This window comes from Cylas formicarius, unplaced genomic scaffold, assembly GCF_029955315.1.
Source record: "Cylas formicarius isolate icCylForm1 unplaced genomic scaffold, icCylForm1.1 PGA_scaffold_10__41_contigs__length_53128322, whole genome shotgun sequence".
Classification (NCBI taxonomy): domain Eukaryota; kingdom Metazoa; phylum Arthropoda; class Insecta; order Coleoptera; family Brentidae; genus Cylas; species Cylas formicarius.
Window position 1 is genome coordinate 45,529,079 of NW_026844214.1, and position 23,839 is coordinate 45,552,917.

A 23,839-nucleotide genomic window follows, 5' to 3' on the forward strand; every position below is an offset into this window, starting at 1 on the left:
CAGTTTCAGTCAAGCTCTGAAGAAGCCAAGAGGATGATTGGCGAAACGTTACCTAGTTCAACTCAACAAAACCCGACGCAGGGGAAGAATCTAGAAGTTTTATAAAAAGTATTACAGGAGCCTGTGGAAGTTTCTTTGAAAAATTGTGATATGATAAAAAGCATAGCAATGATTGCTTCAAATTACTTACTTACTTACTTACTTACATATACTTTTTCTCTGGATACAGGTACATTCAAAATGCAGCTCAAAGAAAGTAATCAACGGTCCTCCCAGCAGCGGCAGCATCTGGCGTTTTTAGAAGACCTGCAGACAAATTTTCCATTAAAAAATATAAATTATTGGCGGCTTTTTTTATTTGCTATGTTAAAGTTTCAAGAATGTTATAGTAAACGTTGACTGATGTCTTTAAAACAGTTTGTTTGTTTGTCCGATAATAAACATAATTTGTATTAAATTATTTGGAATCTAGGAAAATCTTAGATTCTTGTCTGCTGTCAATATTGCTTAGCTAGGATAACCATTTTTTTTTCTGATCGCTACCCCTTCTTTCGATATGAGTGTGCAGGATATGATTGTTATGAAACGGCTACTGCTGTCCTGGCTAAATTAGGGAAGTGATTTTCGACGTCTCGCTCACTGGCACCCAACGTCAAAGTGAAAGATCTAGTTTGACCGGCCTTGCCGACTGCATAAAAATCGTGTTGCTACGCGTTTGTTTATATAGAGTAAACAAAAGGTATATTTTTGTAAGTGCAATTTGTTTTGGATCAAAATTTATGTGCGCGGCGGTGCTTGAAACAGCTTTTGAGGAATTCGTGGATGTTCAGCCGAGTCAATGAGCAATGAAGGAACCGCGGCTCTTGTGCAATATTATAGAGGCCATCGTTAATTTAAAGGAGAGAAACGGATCCACCGAGAAACAGATTACCGACCACGTAAGAACCCGTTACGCGATTGTTCGTAATTTAATGGCGCGTATGGGCTGGTCTGCTCTATTTAATCAGGCAGGATTACGTGCATTAGAAAGGCATTAGTGTGATGTGTCTCAAAGTATGTCATAATTACTACCTTCATACCTATTGTTATTAGGTAAAACCTAATACATAATTTATTCATGGGTAAGGGATAATGGACGGGTGAGTGGAATATTCAATAAGTAGAGAAATCATTTAGCAAGAAGTTTAAAAAAAAAGTATTTTGAATCAAGTTACAAGAAAACGCAACTTTTCCAAGTGCTTATGCTATTAAAAAAATAGATAGTTTATCTGAACAGATGGGGCATACCATTTTGCGACATCCTCCATATCATTGTATATTCAATCTTATAGAACATTGGTGGCACCAAGCCAAAATCAAATGTGGAGGAAGAAAAGGCTATTAATTAAAAACGCAGCTAATAATATAACTGTTCAGAGCTGGAAAAGCAGGACGCCTTTTTGTTCCCGAATGACTATTACTTAGGACTAAATAAGACTGTTACGTTTGTCAGCCATATTAAAGCATACGTTCACAACGCTTCTGTAATTCGCACTTCGCAAGACTCATCGCATGAATTCACTTTAATTATGGAGGTGGACGAACGGTGAAAGTGTGGGTTGTTCAGGTCATTAAAGTGATTCTCTAGTAAACCATTTGAGGAACCTTTTGTACAGGGCGAGTCAACGATAAACTTCATTATCTCACTGGTTTCAAAAGTTATAGAAAATGATAAATACAAAATTTTGACAATTATTTTACAGTACACAAGGTGGCTCAAAAAAGCTTGACCAATACAACATACAATTTTTAAAGGGAACACCCTATTTCTAAATTTTCTTTTGAATTCGTTTTGAAGTTGTTCAATTTTTTAACTAATATCTAAACCTAAAAGATATATACAACGGAAATTGAAAATAAATGTGAATATTTCGATCTTTTTTAAATTGAATTTTACGAAACTTAGCTTAGATACTGAAATAAATCGGGATTTTTTGACATGAGAAATCCATTTCCGAGAATAATTCTGGGGCAAATTGTAGAGGGCGCTACGTAAGGTACTTTTCATGTATTTGATACTTACTAACTTTTTTGCGCCTTAATATATACGGATTTATAATTAAAGATATCACTTCCTAAAACTTTTTTACATAAAACACTTTTACACCTTTAAAATTTCGCCCCCAGCCGCCGTTTTTGAGAAATTTGGATTTGAATTTTTCAGTACATCATTACGTAATGCTATCTATTTTAAAATAATCTAGAGAATGCATATAACTGAGCTAATATAGTAGTACAGACCTCGACAACGTTTTTGATATTACTGGTTTGGGGATTTTCAAACACAAAAAGGAATTTTATGCAAATACGAACAATACAAAAAATATAAACTAAAGTAATATATAAAAACTATTCATAAACAATAGATTTCTATTCGGCAATAAATGTTAAAAATGATTTCCATTCACTGTGATCCATTTAGAGGCATGTTTATTAAAAGACTGCCTGATTTTAAATATTAATCCCTTATTTCGAATGTGTTATAATTAATCTCGAGTACGCACTACTTTTTTATACACTAGCCACTTCATATATCCCCAATTAGAAAAATTAATTGAAATCTGAACTCCTAGGCAGCCAAGGTGTTTGACTCCCACGACCAATCCAACTTTAAGGAAATTGATTATTCAGGTTATCTCTAACATGTCGGGAAAAGTGCACCGGAGAGCCATCTTCCATGAAAATCATTGTTCTTAACTCTTAACCTTTTTGTGTAAAAAAGATTTAAAAAAGTTTGGAAGTATCAAATGCACGAAAAGTACCATATGTAGCGCCTACAATTTTTCCCAAAATTATTCATGAAAATGGATTTCTCATTTTTGAAAGAAACTTGCACAGGTTACTGTAATACTATTTACAAATCTGCTGGATCCCTCCTGCCAATCATCCTATTGGCTTCTTCTGAGCTTAACTGAAACTGTTTCAGTTTGATTCAACAACAACCCATACAGGAGGAAACCAGAAATTTTGTAAATGGATTTTTCATGTCAAAAAAGCCCGATTTGCCCAATTTTTTGCAAAAAAATCCAAAATCAAATTGCAATTTTCTCACCCTGTATCTCGGTTAATATCAACTTTTGAGTTTGAGTTTCATTAAATCGTAATATTTTTACTCTATTTTTCTACCATTATTTATGGGACACCCTGTATATTATATTTTTTTCTGAAAGATCTTACAAACACCTGCAACTTTCATCAAGTATGTCATATACCTATTTATAACCTAAGCTATAGGTTATTATGATAATTTCCGTCAAACGCCAAGACAAAGTATAACAAAGTAACAAAGTATAACAATCTCGGTATCGTCTTCACAGGAAAGTCTCTACAGGGGTGTGGTGATGAGAACTAAGCAAAATTATATATATTGTTTATTGGCACTGAAAAAATTAATATTAAAGTTCACACAGCATTTTTTCAAAAAATGAAAAATAACGGAATTACGGAAAGTGTCTTTTTTTAACTGAATTTTTCTCAATAACTGTTTTCTAGATTGCAGATTAACTTTAAATTTAGCACCCTGATTACCAATGTTATTTTGTCTTTTTAGACCAAGTTTGACATAAAACCCTCAAAGTCAAAAAGCCTTAGTTGCACACGAAATTAAGAACATGTCCTCGAACTTTTTTGTTTAAAGTTTTTAGATATTTTAAAAGCTCGTAATTAAAGACCATTAAAAATGCTTTAAAATCTTTTAAACTTTATCAAGTGATATTAGAACTAACCATGTTCAGATTTTCATAAATTATTTATTGGTCTATGCCAGATGTTTCGGCAACACCGTGCCTTTGTTAAATGCGTTGTTAAATAAAGTTTCATCAAGTTCAATTTTTGCCCTTTTACTTTACGTGTACTGAAATTTTTGAAGTATTTTCTTTGCAATTGAAGCAATTAAGTGATTAAGTGCAGAATAGAAAAAGCAAGGCAAGCCTTTATCAAAATTAAAAACTTTTTAAACACCAAAATCAGAATCCTTTAATGTTACGTTTTCTTGATACTCTTCCACGGAGTAAAGTCACTGACAAAAGCAAACCAGATAAAACTTGAAGTATTTGAAATGTGGCTATATAGGAGAATTTTAAAGATCTCGTTGGTAGGACAGGGTTTCTAATCAATTACTACTGGAAAGTAAACACTATAAAAAGAAGGAAACTTGAATATCTGGGCCATATAATGAAAGAGGAAAACAAATATCATCCAAGATATTCGTCAGAGAAAGTTCTAGGAGATCATGACTGAAGAACATGATTTTCCAAAACAATCTCTGAATTCCAAATATTACCATTATTCCAAAACGAATAGACTTCTGAAGAAGAAGAAGGAATGAAACTTATGTTTATCTTGTGATTAATTTCAATTGTTTCAATGTTTCACTTTAGAAACCTCTCTTTTAAAATTTGCAAAAACTTTAAACTTGAAATTTTCTCAGGGTTTGATATCAAATTTAGTCTAAAAATAATAAAATTACAATTCATTAAAATATTTTTTTAACACCCTATAGTTTTTTTATTAAAAAAAACAATTTGTGAACTTTAACATTAATTTCTAAATGATTACATATATAATACGACCAAAAATATAGTGCATTTATTGCTTTGACGTTTTAACTATTTTAACCTACCTTAACCGCAGTTCTTCGCAAGACCTTGGAAAAACCTTTCCCAACAGATTCTGCATTAAGTAGGTCTTGCCTGAAATGGACCGTAACGAATATTTGTAGAAACTTGAAATTTTTATTTGAAACGATTTAAATTTGATTGAGCATTGATGCTGAGGGGTATTTTCGAATAAGAAGAAGCGTTTATTTTAAGATCAGTTGATATGTATGTATAACACTACACCAAAATTTAGTAATAGTACCATAAACGTAATTCGGCAAGAGGTAGCTAAAATATCAGTACATAGCTGATCTAACTGTTAAAAACGAGTAATAAAAAGAAAATATTTATCGAGAACAATTAGTGGCGGAGTTGATCATTGAACTAGGCCAGGAGAGTAGCGATAGTGACGATTTTAAGTGACCGATACTAGATTATTATTATATTTAATATTTTGTATATTAATAATGATACTATGTAGAAATGTAATGAAATAGAACGTAATTAATTTTTAGTTTGTACTAATAAATTCCTAGGACGGTCCTGGAATAACCATTCCTTTACAGGTAAGGGTCTGCCCGGCAGTTAGCTCTATAAGGGGCTGTGGTTTTGGAGTAATGAAACAAGTAGGCAAAGTTAATAACGGGTTCGGTTTTAAAAGCACTATATTTCTGGTGTAAGTGTAACTTTATTTGAAAACGGACATTCGCCAAAAGCACCAAATTTAAAGCAACCCAACTTTACTGCAAAAACAAAACAACATTGCAAACAATAAGTAGTAAATTCGTTTGTTAAAAATCGGTTTAGAATTAAAATCGCGTGTAACTCGTTTTTGGCCCTCCCTATTTCATCAGGTTTATCCATTGAAAAAAGTTGTATAAAGGTATATTCATTATTTGGAAAATTTCGAAATATAATGTTTGTTGTTGTTGTTTTCTTTACTAACATTGGTTACCCGTTATTTTTAATTAGCTGGGTGAAATCCTCAAGAAGGACCCAAATCAACGCCGTAATTTAGCTGTCCAAATAAAACGGGCCATCGACCATGGTGTAAAAACTGGTTTGGTCAAGCGGAACAGGGGCAAGTATTCGGTCGGACTGAACGTCAGCGTCATCAAATCATTGAGGAACATGCCGTTGGTTGAACGTATGTAGAGTTAAAATTTATACTTATGTGTTTCGACTTCGTATTAGTGAAAATACTTTTTATCAAAAAAGAGGGAATACTGCGCACACAAATGGAAGGTGTTTTTTTTTCGATATATAGAATTTTAAGTTGGCATTACTGTTCAAGATGGCGACCGATTTAACAGCCGTCAAGTGAATAGACTCACGCCTGAACAACGCTTGCAAATGGGCCCAAAACGACATTGCCGTTGTTCCCGATTTTCATAAGGGAATCTTATTTAGCGATGAAGCGCACTTCTGGTTAAATGGCTAGTGTATGTCGAAACACCGTTACATCCAGAAAAACTGACTGTTTGATGCGCTTTATGGGCTGGGGGAATCGTTGGTCCGTACTTCTTCAAAAATGATGATGGCCAGAACGTTACAGTCAAAGGTGATCGGTATAGAGCTACGATTACTAACTCTTTCATTCCTGAATTGAATAACCATGATGTCCAGGAGATGTGGTTATAACAAGACGGCGCAACATGTCACACAGCTCGTGCCACAATCGATTTATTGAAAGACACGTTTGGTGACCGCCTAATTTCACGTTTTGGACCTGTGAATTGGCCTCCAAGATCTTGTGATTTAACACCGCTAGACTACATTCTGTGGAGCTATGTTAAATCATTGGTTAATGCGGATAAGCCACAAACGCTTGACCATTTGGAAGACAACATTCGCCGTGTTATTGCCGATATACGGCCACAAATGTTGGAAAAAGTTATCGAAAATTGGACGTCCAGATTGGACTACATCCGCGCCAGCCGTGGCGGTCATATGCCAGAAATCATATTTAAAATGTAATGCCACAAGATTATCTTTTGGATAAATAAAATTTATGTCAATCAAATAATCCATCGTTGTTTTATTGCAACTTAAAGTTCTATACATCGGAAAAAAAACACCCCTTACATAAAAGCACTTACAAAATACAGTCTTTTTACTTCTCACAGCAGACTATCGATTTCTCTTGAAATCACTCAGTAACTTAACAAACTTGTGTATTAGTTACACGGTATTAAATTTCTCATAAAAAAATAACTCGACGATACGCAAGTTAGAAATATATATTTTTAATGGCTTTTACCTATAAGGGACAACGATTTGGAACGTATGGGGGTTTTCATTTATATTTTGACACCAACTTACAGGGTTTATTATTATTTATTTATATTATTGTGAAAACTTTGTATTTAATACGTATACGGGCTTAGTCAAAAGTTACGCAAATATCTCAGGTATTATTAGACTTATGAAAATTTAGTATACGGGGATTTCTAGTTAGGCCACTTTTAATGGTTTTCACCCAAGCCTCAAAACTTTCTTATTTAAATTTTTGGATCACTCTTAAAATTCTAAATATTTTTCATATATATATGTATGCATACTATACCAAATTCACCCGTTTTTGCAGGAATTACAAAAATGTAGCTTTATTAGTTCTTGTGCTTTGAACTTGTAGTATGATAAAATAAATGCTATGAAGGACTCATTGATCTTGCGACGGATGACAAATGTCCATGGGAGACGTGCCCAGTGAAATAAAACAAAGAAGAAGTACAATAATTCCTGAGATATATGATTCTTGCTCGACTTTTGACTAGCCCTGTAAATTCATATCACAAACGATCGTAGTAATGAAAAAAAAAGAACAACCCTAACCTTTTGAAATAGAAGACTTATTTTTTAGTTCAATAGTAACTCAAAGTCATAAGTAATTTACAAATTTTTCAAAGTACTCATCATGGTTTGCTCTGTAGCTTCATAGTTTTTTTTTTAACTTGCCTGGTTTCTATTAAATAAAAATATTTTGTTTTCAATTCTTCAATATTATTTAGTCTATCGTAATATAAATATATTTTTTGAAGGTAACCCCGTAAGAGTCAGTTAAGGTCGCTTCAAAAATTTCCAATATTTTTATCAGCCAATGTGGGCCTTTGCATTTTTTACAGTAAAGGTCGCTTTAAAGCAACAGTGTATTATGTAATAAAAGCGGCAAACGGCATTTGAGTCTCGACTGTATTTGGCACTAGCAGAGCGAGTGTTTTATCAACAAGTGACTTAAAAAGTTTAACAAAAGTCTTGCATACCATACTTTTTCTACAACCCTTAGTTTTTGGGTACATTTTTGCAAACAACAAAATTAACCCTCTAGGTAATATCCTCGAAATGTGCTAAGTGACTCTGATAAGTGGGATACGAAATTAATAAAGTGACGCTTAACGCACGCTAGAGCGGTGTATAATTAAGTATTTTACAGAAGGGAACAGAAAAAACTATTTTTGTTCAAAGAAAAACATATTGAAGAAGAAAATAAAATAGCGTGTTTGATTCTTTTTCTTGATTTCCAACCGTGCTCTAACTCTAACTAACTAACCAAAACTAACTAAAACGTGGGTGCGACTAAAACTTATTAACAATGTTTTATTTTAAAAGACGATAAGGATAGTAATTCCATTTTTAAAAACAGGGACAAACTATATTTTTGAATTGGGAAAGTAGAAAGTTCTGTTGAAAATATGAAGTAGTTGATTTTTTTTATATTTGCATTTGTTTTTATAGGCTCCTTCAGAAGATAAGAGAGAAAAAACCATACAAGTGTTGCGTATAAAGTAATAATAAACCCTATAGGTGGGTTTCAAAGAATAAATGGATCCATTTGTGCCGTGTAATTATGGGAAAACATGTTATTATGGAAGATACAAAGATGCAGTGTGCACATTACCATAAATGGTGTAATAAGATTTTCAATAGTGCCCGTGGTTTCTAAGCTACGAGAAAAAAAATTGTGATTTTATCTGACTGACCACTATATTGACAATCATTGTTTTATGAAGCAGTTCGATCTAGCACTGTCTATATCACTGTCTTAGATTTTTGAGCATGACGTTCTTTTCATTTTAAATCCTCTCTTGCTTTTTATTTTTCATTTCAATATGAGGTTCAGCATCGCATATATCTCAAAAGTATTCCAACTCACTCAGCTGATTTTCATTGATCAGGGTGCCAGTAAAGGGAACTTTATTCATTTTGACGAATGCTGCTCGCGCCTTTTCAATTCTAATTTCAATTTCATTAGATGAGTCCCATTTATCGTTGATGTTACTGTCCAAATGCGTCACCATCTTAACTCTTTCCAGAGGTGTTCCCTACAAGTAAATGTCTTCATCCTGAAGTGGGGACATGTTTACTACGTTGTTATCTGATATTATTAACAGTTTTTCCCTTTATGATCCCTTTAGGTATGCTGTTGCTCATGGCTTCGGAATACAGGTTGAGCAATTAAGGTTACAGAACGCAACTCTTTCTTGATCTCTATATCATCGTTGAGATGCGGTCCAATTTTTACTACTATTTTTTAATTCCAATATAGATTTTGAATAAGACGGATATCTATGTTTCAAATACTAATCAAAAATCGCGTCTTTGGGCATTATAGTAATTAAAACCGTTATATACCATTAGATATCGCTGTAAAACCACCTTTCTCAGTCAAATTCTTGCCAATTTCGATAAGAACCCTATCAGAATCTGCTTTTTCGCCTCTTATTGCACCCAAATCTACCTTAGAAAGGCAGAAACAGATTCCGGTCAAAATCGGCTCTTCCGACAAATAACGAACCTAAAACCTCATCAAAACTGCAGATACCAGCTCAAACTATCATTTTTTGATACAAATAGTTCCATATTCATGTCAATATCTTTCAAATGCTACTCAGAAATTGGCGTCTATAAGCATTATAGTAGAGAAAACCATTTGATATTTCTGTAAAACCCCCTTTCTGAGTCAAATATTTGCCGATTTCGCTAAGATCCCAGTCAAAATCTGCTTTTTCGCGTCTTATTGTACCCAAATCTACCTTAGAAAAGCAGATATGTACTTAATGGGACAAATAATTGGTTTTAGCTCTTGATTTCGAGTAGATTATAGTCAAAACCAGCATTTTCATAACTTTCCGCACTGAAATCCCCTTTAAAACTGCACATAACTACTTAAAAACCACTTTTTTTAGTTGATAGTAGGTTTTTCTTCCATTATTTAAACAGATTCCAGTCAAATTCGGCACTTCCGACTCATATCGTACCTAAAACCGCATCAACACTGCCGATATCAGCTTAAACTATAATTTTTTCCGTAGTTTGATAGCTGTCTAACTTTCTGGATCAGTTTGACTCTGTTCAGTGTCATGTAGATGATGTCAATTTCTTCACACTTTTCTTCTTTTTATGAGTGGATTCTCCAATATTTTGTTTCGTTCTTGTTTTTGCATCTCTTCGGAAAGCTTATTCTTCTGAATTTCTTTAAAATTATTTTTTGTCACTATTATTTTTTGTTGTAATAATCGTTGACATCTGTTCTTCTAGGAGTTGTTTAATTTCATTCTGTGAATCTTAGCATTTCTGTATTCTGCCTTTTTCTCGGCTTTCTTAAGTTGAATTCTTATTTAGGCCACGAGGAGGTTGTGATTTGATGGTACGTCGGCTCCAGCTTTAATAGAGTTTCTGAATCTCTTACTGATACGAATGTAGTCCATCTGATTTCTGGCCACACTCAGGTGCATTTGAGGGTGAATTCTAAGTGTACAGGTGTCTTTAAAGAAGCTTAAAAAATGTGTTGGTTAGAAAATTCAGTTCCTTCCAAGTTTACCACAATTTCTTGTCACCCGCGAGTGGAATAAAATGATCTTCTTTTCAGACTCTATTCTGTCCAAGGTAGGTACAGTTCCATAATGATTCAATAGCTCTCTCGCATTACGAAACACAGCATATTGTACTAGCTAAACACGTAGACTGCGCGATTCGCACTTGAAAGTTTAGAATGTAAAAGTAGGGTCGGTCTTAGCTTGCAGTTCGGTGAAGAGAGGGAGACGGCGGCGCCGACGCCGCAGGAGCGGCAGGAGGAGGAGCCGAAGGAGCAAGAGGCGTCGCGGAAGGCGCCACGCTCTGACTGAGAACGACGTCAGTGAGGAGGCAGAATCGGCATCGGAAGGGAGTCTTGACGGTGAGAAACCGCGGCGCAATTATATAAATTTGCTTTCTAAATTGTTTTTTATTCATTTTGAAACGTAATGAATGGGTCATAGAATAGCGGCATATTCTTTATTCCAAATTCAACACTTACGATAATACAAGGTGATAAAGGAAATTTCATTTTTTGGTTTTTTATTACATCCGCAATTAAAAAAATGGGCACAAATTTCCTGAGAAGACAGGGTCATTTTCTGGTATTTTCTAAGTAAAAAAAGTATTTTTGTTCAATATCTGTATTTCAGACCGCTTTTAAATGCACTCACTAATAGTTGCCAGTGAATACCGAACAAGAAAGAAGAACTTTAAGGACAAAATAGCACAACCTATTCTGTTTTCAATTACAACTACTAATGAAAATCCAAAATAAGGAAAATTTTGTTAGACTATGCGCTTCGATACATTTTGTTCGTTTGATTTAAAACATTAGTCTTAACAACATTTTCAATTTAATGCCACGACTGTTTATTTTATCTTTGTAAACCACTGATTTAATCCTTTGACTACCAAAATTACATTTTCTGTGAATTTTTATGATTATCCTAATTTAAGGTAAACATGGATAAATAATAATAATAGAAAGCTTATTTTTAATGAAAAATAATTTGATTTTGAAAAATTTTGATGGTTTCACCAAGTGGGAATTTGGGTAAATTTAATTTATTCAATTATTTTTTGTGATATTTTGGAAAACAATTCTTTTCGTCACTCAAACACAAACCTACTTTGCATATTGTACACTCTCACTTTGTACGGTGTGGTTCAGCTGCGGTGCTGCATACGTCACAACGCAGGGAAGTTAAATATTTCGGTATATGTGCGGCACCTTCGAAACGTACCTCTGACGGAACAACGCGTTTGTAATTCGCTTGTCTGTAAGACCTGTTGAGATAACAATTCGAAATTTTTCAATTTTAGCGGTTTTCTTGCACATCGCATAGAAAGTGCCAGGATATACGGATCCACCAGCGTTTTCTTTTTCTATTTACTTCGTTAACGGATCTCAGCATATCGGATTTGTCGACTTACCCCATATGATTGTTATAATCCCTTACGAGGATTCCATGTTACATCATTCTTAGTTCCATCCTTGGCCCTCCTACTGACAACCGTTGTTTCATCTGGGTGTTGAAGATTAGAAAAAAAATGTATACCTTTCTTGTCCATCCATGTCATGAAAAGGAATCCTCTATTATGCATTCTCCAATCGAAATCTTCTCTTTTCATAACTTTATCATAAAGCAAATCCTTCGGTAAACATTTGGCGATCTTCAAGGATGGTTCTACATGCAACTATTTTATTCAATAGATCATTCACCAAACGAAAAGCAGTAAAAAAAATATCAAAATATACTTTGCACATGTTTTTCTGTAGTATTGAGTTTACCGGTATATACCTGGGAATCAGAAATTTATCCAGATTTATTTGCACATACTCACACTTTGTACTCGGGTTTTCGAGGCTTTCGGGGCATATATTGGCGTAGAGATGAGCGACCCTTTTAATCATGGATTCATCTAGCGACTGATGTTCATCTGAATCATAATAGCAGGTGTGATGGGTTTTCCGCAGTGTGTCAAGGAGAAGAAGGAGGACTTTATATAGTTTTTCATAATCATCTTCACCTTTCTTTGGTTGTTTTTCATTATTATTCGTGAATGCGTGCAAATAGTCATTCGAATCTATTACTTGGTATAATATTCGCTATATGAAAATCCAAAATTTCTTCGTTATTTGAAGTCGGCAACCATTTGATGCCCATGAGGATATTTATACCCAGGAAAGATTTTATTTCTTCATCACTTGTCTTGAATTTGGATGCCATTCAAATTTGTTTGCTCTCTGATATGAGACAAAAGTTCTCAAATGATGACATTGAGAAATTGAGACCAGAATAATTTGTAAATTTTGGAAAGTTGTTGATACTATTGGTTCTAGTCAACTAACATAATCCATGTTGAATGGCAAGATTTTTTTCAAGTTTTACAAGTTGCAACTAATGAAAAATTCTGGTTTACACCATGAAAATCGCCAGTCAAATTCGATGTTTCATAAGCATCATCTGTTTCCGAGTCGGGGTCTACTTCTACTAGATTGAGGAGCAGATGGTAATGACAATAAATAGATTTTATTGAGATTCTGCAATACGTATGCAACTATTATATTAGAAAAAGCACTTACTAGTCATTGCACAAGCGATTCGCCACTATTTTGCAGTGAAATCCACGAAAATCTTCTAATAATAAAAACAAAATCGTTAACAGATCGATAAGTAAACATTTTGAGCGCTGGCTTCTGCTGCCAGTCCATTTATAGGCTAAGTTTAAATTATTATAAATGATTACAATTTGCCCAAAATAAGGTGGTAATTCGTCAAACAAAGGTATCATTTCTTATGGCTAAAAATAATCCATCAATTCTATGAAGTTGTGTTGTAGAACATAATTATTTACTATGCCTGCCCACACGTTTATCTTGAATTCGTGCTGTGTCTTTCTCATATCAAATGGGGATTTTGTAATTTCCACAAATGTCTGTTATCAAAATTAACAATACCTCCAAGGCTAAAAGCAGCCTTGTCAGTAAATATTATTTTGTTAAAAAAACACTAATATTTTGTTGGTTTCGGTCAAAAGGCAACAAATGGTACATCCTCCACGGTGCTCCGTAAGCTTCCAAAGGGTCATAAATGTTATGAAAAATCTAAACACACACCCTATCTGTCATGTCCCGATTTTAAAACCTATTATGCCTGGGAAATAAAAATAAACATAAATAACAAATACCACAAAACTTCAATTGTTTATTGAACAAAAACCGACAAAGCCTACTTCAATTTCATAAAACCTTAACTGAGAATCAAAAGCTACTAATTTTATAAGGTAGAAAACTAACTAAAAAGTTAAATAGCATATCTATTAGTATCTTTTTTTTTTTAAATAAAACTCATCTCATAACAAATGAAATGAATTAATATCTTCCACGAGTAATATTACGCATCGACTAGATTAAAATTCAAATATCTTGAAAACGACTTAAAATACAGATATTCAATCATAATTCGTTTTTTACTTAGTCAATCCCGGAAAATCACCCTGTCTTACAGATGTTAAATTTGAGACAATTAGTAAAAAAGACGATGTGCAGTGTGTGCAGGTGGCGACGTCTACAAGTTATCGCTAAAATGATTGCACTATCTAATGATCTGTGACTGCATTTTAAAAATTAAACAAAATAGTATATTATGCAGCAAGTGTCGTAAACGGCATTTGACTCACGAGTTTAGTTGACACGAGCGAGTTTTTAATAAACGAGTGAGTTAAAAAGTTTACCGAACGTGTTGCATACTATACTTTTTCTACGACCGTTAGTTTTTGGGTAGATTTTCGCAAAACTCGAATACATTCACTGACATGACCGTCAGAATTGACAAACGTCAAAATTTAAACTGTGGGAAATATCTCCGTAAACATCCTATTGCTCCCAAATCAGTGCGGTAAAATCCCGGAAATGTCCAAAGTGGCTAGGATTCATGGGAAACGAAACTGACGTGGTAAAGTGAATTTTCCAGCACGCTAGATCGGTGGTTAGGAATTTTACAGAAGGGAGTAGAAAAACATATTGTTTTAATTTAAAATAGAAAGTGCGGACCTAAATAAGAAAAAAGCTATAGACTTGGCAACATCGCAAATCTCGTATCTGAAATGTAGCAAAATAAAGAATAATAATAACTATGAATAATGGAACTATAAAAATAATAATAATAATAAGAAGGAGAACATATGCAATTTACAGTTTCTTTGAATGAAGAAGTTTATTTTATTTTTGTAAATTAACTTGCTGGTTCCTTAGAAAGTTTTAGATTATATTTTTTTATGATTATTTTGTTGGCGTAAAAGCCTGTAAGACATCATATAGAGAAAAATAAAGATGGAAAGAAAGGAAGAAATTGTAAAATTTCCAGACACTGAACAAATTTCAAGCAGACAGTTTATTACTTCAAAAAACTGGATGTTTACTAGTTTATATTCATATAAAAATTTTGCTGAATTCAAGAAAATAATTGACTACTAGACTTATTTCTGTTACTTTATTTTCTACATTATTTTTAATTCCTATAATATTGCACTTAAAAAACACACGAGGCTGTTCCTCCATCTTTATACATAAAAATTCAAGATTGATGATGATGATGATGACTGACGTAACATAACTAAATAATGCAGATAAACAAATCCATAATAAAGCAGAGTAAAAAAATATTTGGATCTGCTATTTATATTTTTAATACCCCAGTGTGCGTCATTCGTTTCATCCGTCATCATCACCTCTCTGCTGTCAAAACATTTATATGGCACTTTATATGATTCTGTTGCAGGTGCAGATAGCCCAAGCGACAGGGCGAGTAGGCGCAGGCGCAGACGTCGCAGGAGAAGGAGCAGGCGCAGGCGCAGAAGGGGTTCGAGACGGGGCCGCAGACGACAGCTGAGCGCCGAAAATACAGATTCGGCCGAGTCCGTCAGCAAAAGTTCGTCCGACAATTTGAACGGGGAAAAAACCAAACAGGAAACCTCGCAACTAGGTAAACGTAGATTTTGATTTAGAATTTGAATTAGAGAAATTTAATTTTTATACTCTGCAGTAAAGTTACACAACCAATTCTCCATATTTAACATGCTGGGTTAAAAAGTAACAAGTAGGAAACAGATTAATCCAAGGAGTTCTACGTAAACTTAATTTTTTGGTTGCGCCTAGGTTTCTAGCAACCCGTAAACGCTTATTTAAAGATAAATATATAAATACTAACTCTCTATAAGTTTGTTGCTTGTATTGTCAGCTTTTCTATTTAAAAAACGGTAAAAATACATTTCCTTTCCAAAATATTTTTCAGTTTTTAGTTACAGAAGGATGTATATATTTTTTTTACATACATTTTTTTTACTAATTAGACTATCTACAATAGATCCATGTAGGTTTTGTTATAGCGACCCGTTGTACGCCGTTCTCGCGGGATCCTGGTATATTTTATTAAATATTAATAAACTGCTATGTTACAATCAGGATGGCAGTTTTTGTTTCCTGCTGTCCCATTCCAAGAGCCCGATTTTCTTTCACAGAATTTAAGTCAGCGCCGGTTAGCCGCACGGAAAGCCGTCACAACCTTCTGTGCGATCAGCATCAGAATAATAGTACGGAGGAGGCGCTGGAGTGCGGCAATCCCGAATGCCTGTGCGGTATTAACGCAGAGTCCACCCAGAGACACACGCCACAAGACAACTATCACAATTCGTATCTCAATTGAATGAACCCTGTATAATATAACGTCACATCCACGAATTGAGCAAACCTCCTCGTATACATCCACCATAACTTTTTTTTTTAATTTATCACGACCGTTGTTAAAATTGTCTACAATATACCGAATATTTATTTTGTTATATGGTTTTATTAAATAGTGAATAAAAATGGATAAAAAATAAAATCAACACTGAAAAAACATGCAAATAATGTCCGCGAACCACGGGGTTTCGATGTTTTCAATCAACGATTAGTAGTATGCTGTCACATTCGCCGAATTCTGAGCTATCCAATCCAAATAGGAGGTTACCCTAGCGAATACGGGTGGCCAGCCTACTTCACAGCCGTACGTAATGCCAAAAGACACCACGCCTATCTGAAAAAAAAACCTATTCAAATTCCACATAGAACCTAAAGATAATATGTTTTCTTAATTTTATGTTATATGCTTTTTTCCATCTCCTCTAGTTTTTGGTTGACTACTGCCTATTTATTTATTAATTATTCGATATAAACATCAATAACGTATTTCTTATATTATTCATATTTTAGCAATGATCCCTAACCTAAGCGTATACAGAGATTGTTGTGTTGCATTTGAAGCTCGTTCAATGACATTATTTGCGGAAGGATTCCATTTTTAGCTTGCTCTTTTTCGAATTGAAAAAAAGTCAAGATATTCAAAACTGTTAGCTGTGATTGCTGATTATATCTTAGCGGTCTTTTGGAAAAGTTTATAAAGTCACAACAAATTATGTCAGTTTTGACGGTATATATTTTGAAAGATATATAACCGAAACCGGAATTGTCTATTATAAACAAACGACAATGATTTTTTTCAATTTTCAGCTTATCGCATCTATATACAGAGTGTTTTACAACTCCTCGGACAACAGGCAAGAAGAAAGAAAACTCTCATATTATTTTATTATATATATATTATATTATTAATGGGGGATCAAATGTTTAGCATTGAACATTTTTATCTAATCTAACGTAAAAAACAATATTAAGCAGATTACGCACTCTTATCGTATCTCTTACGGTTTAATTAAGGTAGCTGCAGCAATTATAATTATCATTACTCTGGTGAATTATTGAGAAACTCGGGGGATATCTCCAGGTGAAATAATTGAAAAGTTTAAAATAGACAAAGTACCCCTTATTATTTGTAGCATATATTACTGGAATATCTTTTGAGCCCAATTAATATTAAATATACAGTATGTCCACGGATGGAGTACACAAGAGGACAAATAGGCTAAAAAGTGAAAGTTACGAAAAAAAGTAATTCTTTATAACAGATTTTGCTTGCTTTAAAAATAATAATCGCAATCCCTGAGGTTGCCCCAAACTGCAGACGAAGCCCAAAGCTAAGCGAAGATTGTAATATTGTAAAATTGCTCTTAATTCTTTCAGCCTTTGTATCGACTAGTCCGAATAAAACTTTATTCTGCTTTCTGTGTAAATAAATGTTTTAAAAACGCTCTCCCGTATTTTGAACATTTAAGTTTTTTTTATACAGGGTACGAAAAAACATAAAGATATGTAAAAAATAAATAGTACTTTTTTTGTCGATCGGCATTGCTTTTCAAAATAACAACATAAGATGAGGGTTATTTGAGAATTTTCCGATCTAACAATGAGACACTTTTTTCTCTTTTTTTATTTTTTTTTGCACAGACTCCTTGTAACTTTATACACTTTTCTCAGCGGTGCTCCCATCTCTCTAACTCGTTCAAATAATACCCAGCGTTTTTCTCCGCAAAATAATTGTTGTGTCATGTAATTGCCTCTTCAGTTCACAAAAATATTTGTCCTCCGAGCGCAGTTTTCAGATGAGGGAACAAAAAGAAGTCGCATGGGGTTAGATCTGATGGGTGAGGGGGACGGTTAAGTAGTTTAAACCGCAAATTCGTGGCTTTTCATCATGGCAAGCTCCGCGGTATAAGTATGTCTTGATGAAACAGTTTTTTTTGCAAATGTGGTGGTTCGCTTGTCAAATAATGATGCGTAGTCTGCTCCCGTAATGGTTTTTGATTTTTGAAGGTAATCGATTAGGATTAAGATTACTTTCCCAGCCGAAAAAACAGTTTCTGCTATTTTTCCGGAGTCGGTTACCCCTTCACGCATCGACACATTCAAACGCCTCTCAGCTAAAAACCACGATTCCAAAATAGCTGAAACTTTGGTACGCAACTACGAGCACTTAGCTTATAGCAACTAGTGCAGCCATCTTTAGGGTGATGTCAGAAACTTTTCAATGGGCCGTCGTAATGTTCTCAGGCAGGTCAACTTTTATTACAAACGGGACTGTGAATTCTCAGCAAGTGAGATAGTGAAAATCGAGAAATGCATACAAACGTCAATACAAAAAATAAATAAAAAAAGTAAATTTTCTACAATGAAACATATTTATCAGATAATTTGGAAGACTTGCCTTTTCAGTATAGCCGAAATATATATTTTCAGTATGACGGGGGTCTCAATGGCTCGATGCGGCTATGGTCCAATTTAATGGCCGCCTAAGAACACCGATTTGACAATTTGCAATCAAAGACCCATTGAAATTGACCAAGAAGTTTTGAAGCAATAGAATCTATCTATGGTGGAGATCGGAGACCGCACTGATTACAGAGGAATAACTATACTACGTATGGTGGTGCAAATGTTCGCACAAATACTAAAAAACAAACTCAGGGGAGACATAGACAATATTGGCAATCTCTCAATGTGGATTTAGAGAAAGAAGAAGCATCCAAGACCATATACTTACGGTTAAGTCAATTATCGACATTGAAACAATAAAAAAGCATGTTCTTGATGGATAGGAAAAAAGCATTTCGCAAGGGAAGAAATTGAAGTAATAAATAAATAAATACAAAGGAACAAACAATTGTGTAATAAGAAACAATACGAAATCAGACGCGTTTAAGACAAAAAATGGAATAAGACAAAGTGGAGGCCCATAGTCTACTGATCATCAGAAGAAGTAGCAAACAATCAAAACCGTTGTGCATAGTCACAGAAATTTACAACCAGTGTTGATAGATAGATAGACATGGTGATGGCGGAGAGAATTTTGAGGAGAATCCGGAAATATGTAACGAGAAAATGATAAAGAAGGGGCATGAAACTAAATATGGCTAAGAGAAAGGTAAATGGTAGATAGATGATCATGATAATAGAACTGGAACAGTATTTGCAGGATTTAAAAAAATACATACCTATACTTACATATGGGTGCCAACCCTGGTACCTGGTACCTAAAAAGAGTGAGGGGAGTGACAAGAAGAGACAGAATAAGCCAATTGAAACCACAATCACGGCAAGATTTCATTGAAGAATGTCAATTGTCAAGTTGGTGGGGACATTTACAAAGGATGAATAATGACGTTCCGGTCAGGAGGGTGTGGGAAGCTAGAGCACAAGGAAAGATAAGTAAAGGAAGACCAAAAGCAACTAGGGACAATGCAGTCGAATTATCAAATTTCATAAAGGCCCGGTGTTGCCGAAACAGCTGTCATAAAGCATTAAAAACTGTGAACATCTGAACCTTTTTTGTTCTAATTTAATTTGTGTTATATTAAATAAGCAGTGCCAATATTTTGTATTTAAGCTGTAAAAAGACCAATTTTATAATTAGCAAATTATATAATTTGTATTTTATATTGCCGAAACTAGAGGCACACCTCAAACTCAATGCAACCTCACCTGAACTCCGTTGACGACCAGTGGTCCTCCCGAATCGCCATTACAAGTACCCCTGCCGTATGCCCCTGAGATGCAAATATGTGACGGGTCGATCATGCCCAAATAGGCAAGGTTGCACGCGTGTTGACTGATGACGAACGACGAAACTTCTCGCAAAACTGGTGAAATGGTTCCTACAGTGTCGGCGGGTCGACCCCAACCACTTACGAGGGTGGTGTTGCCTAAATAATCGTGACTGTCGTCTCGTGGCAGCAATACCGTATTTATGCGGTCTAAAAAAATACAATAATTTTAAATTGCACCCTGTACTGTTTTCATGTATATTTTGATACCCATGTACAGAGTTTATTAAAGAGAATAGGTAAAAACTTCTCATATAAAAGTTGCATGTTTTCTTCTCTATTTTTTTTTGAACGGACCAACAAAAACAAATGGGCAAATGTAAAAAAATCAGCAACTTCGTGTTTTCTTTAATTGAACACCCATAATATGGATAAGTAGTCAAAGAAGATACTTCAGACGAAAGGTCGTTTTCTGGGTATTTGGTTCAACCATTTCTGAAATAACTTCAGGCAAGAAAATCTCGGAGGGATTCTTGACCAAATGAAAGTGTCATCAACGTAGGGTAACCACAATTTGGGTTGGGTTTGGAGGAAAGGTGTCGAGGACTTTCTTCTCAAAAGCTTCCATAAATATATTTGCCATGGCTGACGATAATGGAGAACCCATTGCTGTTCGTGATATTTGTTTATAAATTTGACCGTTACAAGAAAAATATGTTCTAGACAAGCATTTTTCAGTTTAAATGTGAAGGTTTGGTTCCAGATTCTCGCATTTTAACTTTTCCGAAATAATATTGTTTGAGTTTTGGTTAATTTTGGTTTGGTTTGATTATTGTCGAAACTAACCAGAATATATATATATATATATATATATATATATATATATATATATATATATATATATATATATATATATATATATATATATATATATATATATATATATATATATATATATATATATATATATATATATATATATATATATATATATATGAAGTGAAGTAAGAATAGATCAGTTTTCTTTATAATCCTGATTTGTATCTGCTTTTAGAATTACTATGCGTTTATGGTTTGGAATATTAGATTTAGGAGGTTTCAAATCGAATTTTAGCTGAATTTAGCTGTTTGAGATGATTGGCTGATGTTTTTTTATTAATTCCCTTAAAATGTTGTAGAGTCGTATTCCTTTTCCAAAATGTAAGAAAAAGAGCAAATTCTGCTTTGAAATGCTGAAAAAATAATCAGTTGATTCGAAACGAACATGCAACGAAAATAATTTAGGTCAATATGAATTTCAAAATATACAGGGTGTCCAAGCTGGGGATAATGGAAACCATAAGAGATATGGTTAAATTAGAAAATACACCCATTGATGTTATTTAAAGGGATATAAAAAGATAAAGGTCACTGTCGTCTTGCCACTAACCAAAACTGACAAAAATCCTTTTTTGTGATTTAAAAAATGTAGAATCATATTGTGTTGTAATCAAAAATATAGTAGAAAAAATATATATACACGGTGACGAGCGTACCTCCGAAAGTAACTTTTTTAATCTTTTCAAGACAAAGTTGAAAGACTTATAAGACTTATTTAGATCAGCGCGAGGGGTTTAAAAGGACAGTTTTACATTTGCACGTTTTACAAAGCAATTTTAATTTAATCCATGTCAGCGAGTGAAATTCATTTTCCAATAATGTCCTTTTAAAGTGTAATGTAAAAGTCGGAATTTTGTAGAAGGTGAAACATAATTAAAAGCAAAGTATGTATTTTAATTGGGTTTACTGCACGATCCGATTGCTTAAAGCACAAATTTTTACAACAACAATTATTATCAGGGTTATTGTTGCTCAATATTTCTTGAGCGACATCAATTAATAATGAAATTTTTTAAAATAATATAACACAATATAAAAAATGAAAACATGCATCAATTTTATTTGCAACCTATAGTAATATTTGTTTCCCTCAGAGATCTCATTAATAATAATAATAACGTTTATTTCATCAAATACATGGAAACACAAAGTATACATTTTTATCTTCTAATTAAGATTAATGGAAATCACTGAAGCGCATATAGAGTGCTTGTGCGTGATAAAAGCGTGAAAAGAGTTTCAGTTTTAGTCGTAGACGAGTTTACGTCATATTCAGGAATTGCTAAACAATAATAAAATAATAATATATAATAAATAATATAATGTTATTTTTGGCATTTAAGATCAATTGAGGCACTAAAAACTTGTCGGCCTCTTTATAAAATCCAATCTTTAGTTTCAGTTTTTTGTTTCCTGTGTACCTCTCGACAGCATGTTATATAATCTGAACGAATAGAACTTCAGACTTCATTGACCATGTGTTTATTTCTTAAAATTTCATGGCAGTACAATTGTCTCATATCCAAAAATTTGCTATTAAATTGTAAAATCGCCAATACTCACCACTTAATTCTACAGGAGAAGGCAGCCTTACGATAGCGATGTCGTTCATCAAAGTTGAACGTGTCCAGTTGGGATGCAACACGATGTCGCCGGTAGATATGTGTGTTGTGTTTGCAGGGTTTGAAGGAAGAGAATGGGCTCCCAGAACTATCGTCAAATTCAATGAGCTAGAGGAATGTTTGGAAATATTTAAGGCATCAAGTTAACAGAATTCATTTTAAATTCATTTCTTCCAATTACGAAATAAAACGGATTCCTTTTATATTTGTAAATGGAATAATAAAAAATAATGCGAGCTTGGTTATTGTTATTATATACTGGTGATAAAATTTTAATAGTTTGTATTTAAAGGTACTCCTACTAAAAGTAAAAAAAAAGTGCTGCAGCATTCATAAATTATTATTAAGTAATTTTCACGACGTAAAGTAAAGTAATATTTATTTCAGCATTTAAATAATGCATTTAAAAACATATCAAATGCACAACGAACTTGAGAAATTTGTGCTTGAATTTGTTCACCCTAATGCAATTTAACTTCCCTGTTATGGCAATGTTCGTATTAATTTTAAAATTAAATTAAATTACATTATTATTAAATTTATAACCCACTTGATTTTATTCACAGTTAATTTATCACTTCCAGAATGTCAGGGTCAACACTTAACAACCACAAGTTAACAGACCTCTTAATTTTTGTATATTCTCTGTATTCGAAATGCATTTATTGGATTGACATTGTATAATTTTCTTCTCCGCACTTAAGTAAATTTTATAATTGGCCTGAATTGATACAAATTTCGTTTGTACTAAAAGGTTTCTTTACGAATTTGTATTTGTATTTGTATTGTTTGTTTTTGAGTAGTTTTAATACACGTTCCTGGGTAATTGCTAGCTCTTGATTCTACCAAAGATTTATTTATTCTAATAAGGGAAGTTTTTGATAAACTTTGCATTTACAATTTGTATTATAGCTCGAGCAGTCAAAATTATGAATCTTTATTCTTTGCAAGTCTGGACTCGCTTACGTCATGGAAAAAGTACTGAATATTTTTCAGCGATTTTATTATTTGTATTAATTCTTTTTCTAGTATTGACAACAAAAATATATCAAAATCACTTTTTTACTGTTTAAAACGTATTTTTTTTTTGGTCTTTTGACCCCAGCTAGCGTTCCTCCCACATTTCAAAAATATTTATTGAACTCCTCGACTATGTCCTTGGGTGATGATTGTCCCAGCTACAACATCGGAAATTTCCAGATTATCCGTGAAATCATTAGTGGCATGTTTAATAATTCTCCTGGTTTGTCTGGCTTCACTACAATATTTGTCAAAAAGTTTTTAAAAACACAATGCTCTTGCCCGGCTTAACAAAGTTAGAAGCAATTTACGGCAAGTTGCTTAGCTTTTATATCACTCGGATTTACAGTATATGGTTTCTTTGACATATAGATGTTAGATTAGATAGATTAGTTATCCATGGCC

The 23,839-nt window shown here is 33.6% G+C and overlaps 2 protein-coding genes across 3 annotated transcripts in view; one reads left to right on the forward strand and one right to left on the reverse strand.

The window, feature by feature from the left end:
• Nucleotides 1-713: 713 nt before the first annotated feature.
• On the forward strand, nt 714-16,277 carry LOC132708273 (ADP-ribosylation factor-like protein 6-interacting protein 4). Its single transcript, XM_060680495.1, has 5 exons — nt 714-938; nt 5,610-5,784; nt 10,654-10,812; nt 15,218-15,421; nt 15,957-16,277. Exons 1-5 carry the CDS (start codon nt 846-848, stop codon nt 16,139-16,141), a joined length of 816 nt encoding a protein of 271 aa, XP_060536478.1. The 5' UTR covers nt 714-845; the 3' UTR covers nt 16,142-16,277.
• Nucleotides 16,266-23,839, reverse strand: part of LOC132708272 (brachyurin-like) — an 11,042-nt gene continuing 3,468 nt past the window's right edge. For both annotated transcript variants that reach the window (XM_060680493.1, XM_060680494.1), the window contains exons 4-6: nt 22,356-22,522; nt 19,852-20,123; nt 16,266-16,513 (exon numbers count right to left, since the gene is read on the reverse strand). In XM_060680493.1, the coding sequence (XP_060536476.1) occupies nt 16,388-16,513; nt 19,852-20,123; nt 22,356-22,522 (565 nt within the window). In that variant the 3' untranslated portion in view covers nt 16,266-16,387. The remainder of the gene's footprint in view (nt 16,514-19,851; nt 20,124-22,355; nt 22,523-23,839) is intronic.